This window comes from Heterodontus francisci, chromosome 32 (assembly GCF_036365525.1).
Source record: "Heterodontus francisci isolate sHetFra1 chromosome 32, sHetFra1.hap1, whole genome shotgun sequence".
NCBI lineage: Eukaryota > Metazoa > Chordata > Chondrichthyes > Heterodontiformes > Heterodontidae > Heterodontus > Heterodontus francisci.
Window position 1 is genome coordinate 16,146,107 of NC_090402.1, and position 13,025 is coordinate 16,159,131.

The window sequence follows — 13,025 nt, forward strand, 5'->3', positions numbered from 1 at the left end:
TCCAAGTTCTCTCACTTGTTCTACCCCTCTCAATATCCTCCCATTTATTGTGTATTCCCTCGCTTTGATTTCCCTCCCCAAATGCATTACTTCACATTTTTCTGGCTTGTATTCCCGTTGCCACTTTTCTGCCTTCTCAACAAAACCATTGATATCATTCTGAAGTCTACGGCTATCCTCTTCACTATCAACTACACGGCCAATTTTTGTGTCATCAGCAAATTTCACTATCATGCCTCCCACATTTATGTCCAAATCATTAATATATACCACAAACAGCAAGGGACCCAACACTCAGCCCTGTGGAATGCCACTAGAAACCGCTTTCCATTCGCAAAAACATCCATCGACTATTCCCCGTTGTTTCCTGTCACTGAACCAAATTTGGATCCAACCTGCCACATTCCCCTGTATCCCATGAGCTGTCATTTTACTGACCAGTCTGCCCTGTGGGACCTTGTCAACTGTCTTACTAAAATCCGTGCAGACCACATCCACTGCACTACCCTCATCAATCCTCCTTGTTACTTCCTCAAAAAACTCAATCAAGTTAGTAAGACATGACCTCCCCTTAACAAATCCATGCCGACTATCCCTGATTAATCCATGCCTTTCTAAGTAGCAGTTTATCCTGTCCCTCAGAATTGATTCTAATAATTTACCCACCATTGAGGTCAGACTGACCGGCCTATAAATTATTTGGACTATCCCTCACACCCTTTTTAAACAATGGTAAAACATTCGCAGACCTCCAAATATGCTGAGATTCTGGGAAGTTGAACCCACAACCTTCTAACTCCGGCACTGACCCAAGCGGATGCATCCAATGAGTTAGTGGTCAGGGAAGCATTTGGTTCATATCTTAACTTGGAGAAGGAGTTTGGCAATAATAGGTAGTAGTTTGGATAAATGTGTCTAAAACAAGTAAACCCTAATCCAAGCATGGAATTTCATGCAACATCACCAGTGACACTTGTTGTACAGGACAGCTGATTTGAAGTATAAATTATTTATACATTTATCAGGATTCAATTTTAATACAAGAAATCAAATTCAATGTACTTTTATTTCCTCTCCTGCCTATTCTCTTCCTACTTTAGATAACACTGAATCGTGCAGGAGAACAGTTATATGGACACCAACAGTCTTTTGGTACCTCATCCAAAAAGTCATTCTTTGTGTATATACCCAAATAATGAATGCTGGATGGATATTTGACTGTGGAGAACATCACCGCTGAACCTATTCTCACCCTATGTCCACACACTCTTCCCATCAAGAGTCACTAGGTAGCAATCTGACTGATTTTTTCTCCCAACATGCCACTTCTCTCCTTCAACAATCCAGGTGCAATGAGGTTGCTACTGACAAAGGTGTGTGAGCAGTTTGATGGAGGGTGGGGGAACTCTTCCCATTTAACTTTTTCCCTTTCAAAGCTCGTTTAAAACAGTCTGACCTCCTCTTCTGGTACTCTGCATTTTCCTTATTCAGGTACACCCCCCTGTGGAGAATCAAAAGCACCAACTAGTGTCCCACTGCTTCATAATGTAGTCTATGAATGTTTAATGACTAGTACTTATGAAAAAAAGATGCTGCAGTTTCAGCAATAAATAAATCTAAATGCCAGCACCTATTATGTTTGGTACTAGTTGGGAAATCTCACAGAGAGGTTACACTCCTAATCGTACAGAATGTGCGAAATACAGATGTCACATTGATGATTGGACATGGGGAAGGGGAGGAGTGCTTGTTTGACCACCCTGCTTGAGACGAAGGACAGCTGCAGAGTTACCATAGGAATCTTAAGCAGACTGCAAAAACCTTGGAAATAAAAAGTCATACATTCAGGTCACATACTGGAAACTGCACATTGCTTGTGCAATGAAGTTTCTCTCCTATTTACAGAAATGTCATGGTTACATTGTAAGCATGCTTTGGTAGTTAATTAAAAAAAACCCAAATAGATTAACCAGAACTAAACAACTTTTTAAAATGTTCTCATTTCAGGGCAATCCCTACATGTGCTTTAGTGAATGTGATGCTTCAAACCCAGACCTGGCCCATCCTCCCAAACTAATGTTTGATCAGGAGAATAACGGACCTGTAACTTACTGGCAAAGTGTCACCTGGAAAAAATACCCTGAACCTCTCTTGGCCAACATCACCCTCTCCTGGAACAAGAGCATACAACTCACTGAGAATATCGTCATTACCTTTGAGGCAGGCCGACCCACCACCATGATATTGGAGAAGTCTCTAAACTATGGAAGGACATGGCAGCCTTATCAATACTATGCAGAGGATTGCATGGAGGCTTTCAGAATGGAGGCCAAAAATGTCCGAGATCTGTCACCCGTGACTGCCCTCCAGATCATCTGCACAGAAGACTACTCCAAGTGGGTGGGCTTCGAAAATGAGAAGAACTTGCACTTTGAGGTCAAGGAACGCTTTGCCATTTTTGCGGGCTCACTCCTCCAGAACATGGAGGCTCTGTACAAGAGGATGGACATTAACAAGGGGCTAAGGGACTTCTTCACATTAACAGACCTTCGAATTAGGCTGATAAAACCTGCAACTGGAGGAACATTTGTGCAGAGGAAATACCTAAATAAATACTTCTATGCCATTTCTAATGTTGAAGTCATCGGCAGGTAAGGGATCATATTACAGGAATAGAGTCATTTTCAAGATTTCATTTGCTTTTTGTTAAAACGGTTTTGTATAAGGCATTATTGAAAGTGATGTTGCTAACTCCTGGACAATGCAGTTGTCCAGCTCTGAGGCAAAAGCAAAATAGCATGATTAAGGTTTATTGACCAAAACCATCTGAATGAAGCCAACCAATCCATTGACTTATGTAGATAATGGGACTGGATTGGCTTAATACAGCTCAATACAAATCAAAATTTCCAAGTTAGCAAAAAGAAATCAATCAACTCCTAGGTTAGAAGATTAACTTTCCTCCTCATTTACATGGATCAAATTCAGATGCATTGATGCTTGAGAGAAACATGTAAATTTATCAAGGGTAATAAATCCTCAATAGGAGAGGAACTGATCATAATCCAACTTCAAAGATTATTTTTGCTCTGCAACCATTTAAACAAAATCCTCTACCGCTTTTATTCTCTGCTCATTCTGATCTTTTTATGTGCCTTTTGTTTCCATTCAAGAACTGGACCATCTTGGCCACAACTGGCATTAATGTAGTTATCTGCTGACAAGAAGCTCTTTTTAAAGAGGTACAGTCTTTATTAAAACAAGCTAGGAGGCCAAGGTAGTGGGTTAAACACTGGCCTTTCACCACTAGGATCCAAGTTAAAATCCAGCCTAGACAATAGGATTAGTGTCTCAGCTGCTTGCTGGGTGGGTGCTATAGTTTGGGCTTTCTTCAACACAGCTTCCCTTGTACAAATCATCTTACACCCCATCTAACGAATTAATTGTAGCACAGGTCTAACAATTAATGCAAAATCATAGTAAAATGCTTATCATTGGATGGCCACCACTTCTGTCAATTTGGAAGATGGAAAGTATAACAAAACGGCTGTTGCTGTCTAGGTTTATTTACAAGTGATTTACAGAACCAGAAACACAGGCACAATTCTAAGCAGAACAATCAGTAACATACCCAATATACAATTGCGTTCACTGTTTAAATATGTTCACTGTTCATCCAGTCCCTACTGGCAAACTCTTAGAAAGACACAGGGCTGCACTTTTCGGCCTCCACCAGGGCTGAGATTGGTGACAAGGAGGGCTGAAAGTTAGCCCACTGGCCAGCGTGCCGGTTCCCGGCTCCAACACACCTCCGGTCCATTTTTGCAGAGGCGTGATCTCCTCCCGCATATGGAGGGTAGCCAATTCAGCTCATATAGGGCCTATTGAGGCCATTTAAAGGTGGCCAACTGGAATTTTCCAATTGGCCTCTAGGTTCCCACAGGTGGTGGGGGCCAGTTAGGTGCCTGGAGGCGGACACCCGGTGGCAGGCCGGGGAGGGGGTCAACGTTGCAGGCAGGCCTAGAGGCTCCCCTGCCTACCTTGGTACAGGAGCAGCCATAGGCTGCCCTGTAGAGGGGTTCACCCCCACAGTGGTGACCTGGCCGCTGAATCTAATTTTTAGTTAAAGATTTTTAAAAAGCTGGAGAGAGGGTGCCTCCATGTTGAAGTGCCCTCTCTCTTACTTACCTGCCTTTACAGCCTGCTGCTCCTCTCAAACTGGAAGGCCTCTGATTGGCCCTCCAGCCTCAAGAGCCAGCCTGCCAACCTTAATTGGATGGCAAACCTGCCCACTGGCCATTAATTGGCTGCCCAGGGGAAAATCATAGGTGAATGAGTGTCCCCCCGAGGGCAGGTACAGGACCTGGAAACTGTCCCAACCTCTGTTTCCCACCCCTGGAGGGAATATTCAGTCCACAGTCTCTGGTTATGTTCATAAAAGTTGCTCACAAAGCTCTAACTTCTGTACATATAACAACTACAGTACAATGAACAGAAATTAATCAGCATCGGAATATTTTTGGTTACAGGAATATTTTCCCCTTTCAAATTCAAGCATTTTTTTAAAGATGGTACTGTCCATCAACCTTGATTACATCGAAGAAAGAAGTGATGGTGTCTCAACCAATGATAATAACCAATCTTAAACCACTATTTAAAAGAGTTCCACAAATACTGACATAAAATTCATAGCACATACATCCACAGATGAACATGACAAGATTACAGTTGGATGAATTCACCTGCTAGAGGGCTCAGATGAATATTCACCACAAAATGCTCTTAGGCCTCATCACTGTTGGATTGATTATCTGCATTGCAACCAGTTATGTGGATTCACTTTCACAGAGCAAAGGAGATTTCATAAAGACTTGCTGTGGACACAGCTGGCTGATGCCATTTTAAACATAGAGTTATCTTAACGATTTAAAACCAAACACAAAAAACAAACTTTTGTCACATTAGTCACATTGGGTCTAGTTAGTTAATCCAGTTTCTAGTTCATACAGACCCACAGGACATGACTGGCACTAATTAACACTAAATTGTTAATCTTACAGAGGCCACAGGATGGCTAGCATGGGGCATGGAAAAATGTCACTGTAAAGGGATGGGATGCTATTTTGGGGTTGTTTAGGCACCTTGGATCACATTTATACAATAAATACAAGTTGTGGTTGTGACTGCATCTGTTGTTGGGGACGAGTAAAGGATGTTTTCACTGCTATATCTGAGCTATGAGTGCTTGATGTTGACACTGATGGCTCAAAATGGACCATTTTGTTCCCAGTACTAATGTTCCTCGCCTTGATAAGTACATACAGTGCAAAAAATGATTTTTTTGTTTTTCTTACAAGTCATGGATAATGGGATTCATGTCAAAATTTATACGTGACATTACCTTGGTGAAGAGGACATGTGGCTGTTCTCCATTCTTGTGATCAAGTCTATGCTTTTAAAATCTATAGCAGAAGACTACAGTGACTTTGTAATGGACCTCTATTACTGACTCTTATGTTAACACCAGTCTGAATCTAGTAGGTGTCACATTTATACAACATTGATCTGATATCTGCAATAGTTGCACCCGTCATCTTGTCATTGCCTCTGTCCTTGGGTAAAATGTGCACCTCAGTATTTGCTGTAAGCACTGTGTATGCCGGCAAACAAAATATTTTCAGACGTGGAACTGGTGCAGATGGAGAGATTATGTAGACTGTAATGGGAATCACTGCCTGCACTTGCATTAAGGGAAGATGAGACCGGTTAAGAGAAGGGGAACCTGTCCTTCATTTGTACTCATGGAGTGACCACATGGTTGAGATACAAGAGGGAGCCAGTGGTGGAGCTGGTGGGAGAGCTACTGCCTTCAAGAAAGGAGTGAAAATTGGGGCCGGGGTTGTGTGGGCAGGGTTGGTGGGAAATATTTTTGAAAGAATTGCTGGCATAGAAACTTGGAGCAGAGTCAAGTTTTGTCTTGCCAGGGTGAAGAGGGATGAAGTTTCAGTAGCTCAAATTTAAACAGCGACTCACTTATCACAACTCATCAACAAAAAGTGACCATTAGAAAGACAGACTCCATCTAATCCATTGTATTCTGACAGACCCAGCAGTCATATAATCATCTGCTACTTAAATAACATTTCTATGCTCCTGATTTAACTCTTGCAAAAAAGAATGCACTAAAAATTCTGTAATCTATTGCGCTGATTTTGCCGATTTCAGATATATTGTGCCGAAAAGCCAGCACAACCTAGCGGAAACTCCTTGTCTGAGTTATATGAATATATTTAAGATGTGTCAATTGAATAAGAACATATGGGATATGTGTGTGTGGGGGGTGGGAATTGGTTGCGAAATCCTGCACACAGTGTATCTAATGCAGGGGTGTTCAAACCTTTTCCATTCATGCCTGGCTGCCTTGCTCATCATGTTGCATAAAAGCAGTATATCTAGTGGGAACTTGCTTGGGATGGCTGAGGTTTTAATATCCTTTTCATGTCTTTATGATCGTTTACTTTCCAGTTAAAAGCTTTAGAGCTGCCACCTATAAACTCAATCAGGCTCGAGGTTCCTGACTCACCCCCACCTCAGACTGTCTATTGGATGAGATTTCCTTTTGTTTAAGTTACTAACACTGGGAGCTTGCTAAGGATAGTTTTTTTTTTAATTTAAAAAAAGAATTTCCTCTTACCGTTTCACATTCTTTTTAATTTTGAGTTTTGTGATATTTTGTAGCAGGCGGTTCTGGAGTTCAGTGTCTGTCCCTAAGCTAGCCCTTGCAAATATATTCGACTAGATCTTGCCAAAGTCTGCTGCAGCCCCACAGACAGTGCAGCATTCCAAATCTGTTTGGTAGGTATCCTTCTTAGAGAAATGTCACTTTCTGATTAGTAGAAAATGGCATTGGAAAGACATTGGTTTCCACCATTGAGAGAATATTTCTCTGGAAAAACTCGGATTGTTTTCACTGGAACGACGGAGGTGGAGGGGTGACATGATAGAGGTTTACAAAGTTATAAGCAGCATGAACAGAGTGGATAGTCAGAAGCTTTTTCCCAGGGTGGAAGAGTCAGTTACTAGGGGACATAAGTTTAAGGTGCGAGGGGCAAAGTTTAGAGGGGATGTGCGAAGCAAGTTTTTTTTACACAGAGGGTGGTGAGTGCCTGGAACTTGCTGCCAGGGGAGGTGGTGGAAGCAGATACGATAGCGACGTTTAAGAGACATCTTGACAAATATATGAATAGGAAGGGAATAGAGGGATATGGGCCCCGGAAGTGCAGAAGGTGTTAGTTTCGGCAGGCATCAAGATCGGCGCAGGCTTGGAGGGCCGAATGGCCTGTTCCTGTGCTGTACCCTTCTTTCACTAATCAGAAAACAATCTACCAGCCTTGTATAAAACTCAAAATTGTAGTGGCAGAAATATTCACAATCCTGAAATATGGCAAACCAGGCTGACGCACTGCAAGTCAGCCACAGGGTAATAAGAGCAACAGATCACCTCCCGCACTTTATCTTATCAAGCTGACACCCATGGATGTTACACAATGGAAGACAGAGGTACAAAAGCAGAATATTGTAGATGCTGGAAATCTGAAATAAAAACAAATGCTGGAAATACTCAGCAGGTCCGGCTGCATCTGTGGCGAGAGAAGCAGAGTTAACGTTTAAGGTCGATGACCTTTCATCAGAACTGGAGAAGAAAGAGATACCTGCACCAGGCAAGGACTAATCCATCACCTATCCAGGTACATTTGGAACACTGCCCTGTTTGTGGACTTGCACTAGATGGCAGACATTTGATATTTAGCATTCTTCAAGCTGTGGGTATCACAGGTAAGGCTGCCATATATTACCTGTCCCTAGTTGCCTTGAGAAGGTGGCGCTGGGCCACTTTCTTGAACCACTGCTGTCCACGTGATGAAGGTACTTCCAGAATTCTGTTAGGAAATGAGTTCCAGCATTTTGATCGAGCTACAATGAAGGAACCTGAGCAACACTTACTCACAGACAGCATTATGATGCAAGGGCCATTTGAGTCAATGGCACTGAAATGCACACACAGAACAAACTCCAGAATATCTGATAGAAAAAAAGATGTGCAAAGAGTAACAAACATTTGGCCATCCTGAGCAAACTCCCACTGTTATGGAATTATGGAACAGAGGAACCAGGCATCACAGACAGGATAAGTGTAAGTGCAATTCAAGAATAATTCATTGGTTGTGGGTTGCTTTGGGACATGCTAAAGTCCTATATAAATGCAATATCCTTCTATAAACATATAGTTCAAGTGTCACCAGGTTTATTTTGTGTGTTGATATCAATACACTATAGAAACAATTGCTAATGCATTTTAATGGTTTATGGTACTCAGTTCATCACCTCAAATTTGTAGCAACCTTTTGACCTGTAACCACTTGTACTTCACCCTTGTATTATACAAATCACTTTAGGAATAGTTTTTTTTTTAAAGATACAGCACTGAAACAGGCCCTTCGGCCCACTGAGTCTGTGCCGACCATCAACCACCCATTTATACTAATCCTACACTAACCCCATATTCTCCTACCTATACGAGGGGCAATTTATAATGGCCAATTAACCTATCAACCTGCAAGTCTTTGGCATGTGGGAGGAAACCGGAGCACCCGGAGGAACCCCACGCAGACACAGGGAGAACTTGCAAACTCCGCACAGGCAGTACCCAGAATCAAACCCGGGTCCCTGGAGCTGTGAGGCTGCGGTGCTAACCACTGTGCTGCCCCAATAATCGCAAGTTTGGGAGGATAGAATCTATTATTGTACTGCTGGGTATTTTTTTCCAGTTCAAGTGGCCATAGAACAAACATTTCACCCGTCCAATAAACCTTTGTGGGTTTGCACAACATTCTGTTGGAAGATGAAATAGGAGGGTATAGTCCATGATCCTACCAGTTTTATTTTGGAAGCAACAGTGTTGATGGCCTAAGTGGTCTTTCCTCATTTCATACTTTGTTATTAGGAAGTTCCTAGATTAAGGCAGTGTCTATGTCAAAAAAAACTTACCTTTTTTGTTTTTGTCTGGTTAATACCTTCCAGAATTAATAATTCACATTATCACCTAATTTGACTTGACAATATCAAAGTGTTTTCATCAAGGAAACAAACAAGAGCAGAAAAAGAATCCTTCTCAAGACTCACATGGAGCTGTGATGCCTTCACAGTTAAAAAGGCTCACTGTCCAGGTTCACACACACACACACAAAGGTCACTTGGACAAGATGCGGGAATTATAGGGAAAGCTATATTTTTAAAAACAGCTCTCAGTCTCTATATCTTAGAAAACAGTTAAGGTGGAACCTTGTAGAAGTCTATAAAATATTTAATGACATTTAAATAAGGCTGGTATAAATATGAACTGGTGAAAAAGTGATCCAAAATCAAAGGGAACTTCTACATCCAAAGGGGAATAAATGTTTGGAATAATCTATCATGTAGGGTAATAAAGATTTGATATTAGGGGTACTTAATATGCATTGAATGCTTGGCTGGGAGATTTGGGAACTAGAAGGAGGATATGTAGGCTGGATGCCTTCTCTTGTGTTTATTTAGGAATATTGGGCCTGCAAACAAAATTGTTCATTGCAGAGTTTATCATAATTATCATGTTACAATAGTAATTTCCAATTTGATGCTGCAGCCTCATGTGTCAGAGCCAATTAAGGTAATATTTTTTTCTGCCAATTTGTGTGATAACATGTATTTATATAACTTCCATAACATGGTAAAACATCCCAAAGCATTTTACAGGAGTTTTATCAAACAACATTTGACACCGGGCCACTTAAGGAGATATTAGAGCAGATAATCAAAGCTTGGTCAAAGAAATGGGAGGAAGCAAATGTTCAGGGAGGGAATTCTGGAGCTCAGAGTGCTGGCCGCTGAAGGAAAGCAGGTATGACTACCTAACCATCGATTTGAAAGGATTATTTATAATTAGTGGTCTGCCTTACTTGATGCGTTCTCCAAGTCAGAGGGCTGTGGAGGCCCAGTCATTGAGCATGTTCCATACAGCAATGGATAGATTTCCGGATATGGGGATAGTGTGGGGAAAATGGTGTTGAGGTAGATCAGCCATGATCTAGTTGAATGGCGGAGCAGACTTGAGTGGCCGAATGGCCTACTCTTGCTGCTACTTCCCATGAAAGCAGTTCTTATTCTTGGTGGCGACAGATGCAAGTTATAAATCCTGGTGAAAGGTGCCTCTGTAGCATTACCTTGGTACACACTTCTCATATTCTTGATAGCTTCTATTCTTCAACAGGTTTGTTATTTCCCTGTAATAAACCATAAAATAAAACTCAAGATCAACACAACGCCAATCATTGCGGTCAAATCATGGGATCCGAGTGCAGGAGTTCACGGTTTCCTGTGGCACTTGTTGCTGGCAAGCTGAATGCAACTACGAGTGGTTCTGGGTCCCTGGTTGGAAAGTGGACAATAGATGAGGTCAGTCTTCGAGGCGATGCTCGTCGCGGTAAAAGAGCCAATGAGCACTCACTGTCCAGGCTCACCAATGAAAAAATGGCTAGTTCACTTGTGGAACCTTACCTTGGAAGGAGGAATCATCTTTTCAAAGACAATGGGAGAGGAAGGTTAGAGGAAAATTGAGATAGGTTAAATCTAAGAAAAGAACCTTCCCTAACAGTAGTTGATGTCTTATCCTTGGACATGAGCTAAATCTTGAATCTTTTATAGACTGCATTATATATGCAGAACAATCTCAGCAAGAACGATTCCCTGAAGGGTTCCGGGCTGTGCTGAGGCTGCACTCTCTGAGTTGGCTCGGTTCCGGACCGCGGACAGCAGTTCTTTTTTCAATAAACGTCCTGTTACCATTGATCTAATGTGTAAGAGGAGACAGATGAGAGTTATTCGAGAGGAGCCCCAGTACGGAGATGACGTCTAAATTCGGAGCTATATTTTTACCCGATTTTAGTAACGAGACAAATTTAAACTCATAACATTGGTTTATCGTTGTCCTTTGTAATATGAAGCCATTTTGATAGCCGAACCAGGAAATAGCTGGACTCTCACTCTACTGTAACATGTACTTTCTGTTCATAGATACAATATGCCTGCCCCAATCTCCTTTTGGGAGGAAGACAAAAGATAACTTGAGCTCAGGATGCAGCTGCTATCTGGTGACAGGAAGCTGATAATTGAGTGGAATCATATTGCAGACATAATGATTCAATGAGCTGCCGATTCTAAAGTTGTAGTGTGGTCAAGGATAATTATGTTTGATTTGAAAAAAGGCCTGCCAAATATATTACCACTCCACCTCCCCTATATATTTTCCCTGCAATATGAACTGGGATGGGGAACGGAGTGTCATCCGCCTGGAGACTAACCAGGATCACCAGCAATTCTGCTTTGTAATTGACTGACAGAAAGTGCAAGTGTACATAGCACAGTACAGCACAGTACAGGCCCTTCGGCCCACGATGTTGTGCCGAACCTTTAACCTACTCTAAGATCAAACTAACTACCTACCCTTCATTCTACTATCATCCATGTACCTATCCAAGAGTCGCTTAAATGTCCCTAATGTATCTGCTTCTACTACCACCGTTGGCAGCGCATTCCACGCACCCACCACTCTCTGTGTAAAGAACCTACCTCTGACATCTCCCCGAAACCTTCCTCCAATCACCTTAAAATTATGCCCCCTGGTGATAGCCCTTTCCACCCTGGGAAAAAGTCTCTGGCTATCCACTCTATCTATGTCTCTCATCATCTTGTACACCTCTATCAAGTCAACTCTCATCCTTCTTCGCTCCAATGAGAAAAGCCCTAGCTCCCTCAGTCTTTCTTCGTAAGACATGCCCTCCAGTCCAGGCAACATCCTGATAAATCTCCTCTGCACCCTCTCTAAAGCTTCCACATCCTTCCTATAATGAGGCGACCAGAACTGAACACAATATTCCAAGTGTGGTCGAACCAGGGCCTTATAGAGCTGCAGCATAACCTCGCGGCTCTTAAACTCAATCCCCCTGTTAATGAAAGCCAACACACCATACGCCTTCTTAACAACCCTATCAACGTGGGTGGCAATTTTGAGCGATTTATGGACATTGACCCCAAGATCCCTCTGTTCCTCCACACTACCAAGAATCCTGTCTTTAAGTCTGTATTCTGCATTCAAATTCGACCTTCCAAAATGAATCACTTCACACTTTTCCAGGTTGAACTCCATCTGCCACTTCTCAGCCCAGCTCTGCATCCTGTCAATGTCCCATTGCAACCTACAACAGCCTTCCACACTATCCACAACTCCAGCAACCTTTGTGTCATCGGCAAACTTGCTAACCCAGCCTTCCACTTCCTCATCCAAGTCATTTATAAAAATCACAAAGAGCAGAGGTCCCAGAACAGATCCCTGTGGAACACCACTGGTCACCGAGCTCCATGCTGAATACTTTCCATCTACTACCAGACAGCCAACTTCCCCTGTATCCCATGCCTCCTCACTTTCTGAATGAGCCTACCATGGGGAACCTTATCAAACGCCTTGCTAAAATCCATATACATCACATCCACTGCTCTTCCTTCATCAATGTGTTTTGTCACATCTTCAAAGAATTCAATAAGGCTTGTGAGGCATGACCTGCCCCTCACAAAGCCATGCTGACTGTCTCTAATCAAACCATGCTTTTCCAAATAATCATAAATCCTGTCTCTCAGAATCCTCTTCAATAATTAGCCCACTACCGACGTAAGACTGACTGGTCTATAATTCCCAGGGTTATCCCTATTCCCTCTCTTGAACAAGGGAACAACATTTGCCACCTTCCAATCATCCCGTACTACTTCAGTGGACAGTGAGGACGCAAAGATCATCGCCAAAGGCGCAGCAATCTCTTCCCTCGCTTCCCGCAATATCCTTGGGTATATCCCGTCTGGCCCCGGGACTTATCTGTCCTCATATCATTCAAAATTTCCAGCACATCCTCCCTCTTAACCTCAACCTGTTCGAGCAT

The 13,025-nt window shown here is 42.4% G+C and overlaps 1 protein-coding gene across 1 annotated transcript in view; it reads left to right on the forward strand.

Moving 5' to 3' along the window:
- Positions 1–13,025, forward strand: part of ntng2a (netrin g2a) — an 86,289-nt gene that overhangs the window by 15,527 nt on the left and 57,737 nt on the right. Inside the window, exon 2 of the mRNA XM_068011857.1 lies at positions 2,008–2,651. Within this exon, the coding sequence (XP_067867958.1) occupies positions 2,008–2,651 (644 nt within the window). The remainder of the gene's footprint in view (positions 1–2,007; positions 2,652–13,025) is intronic.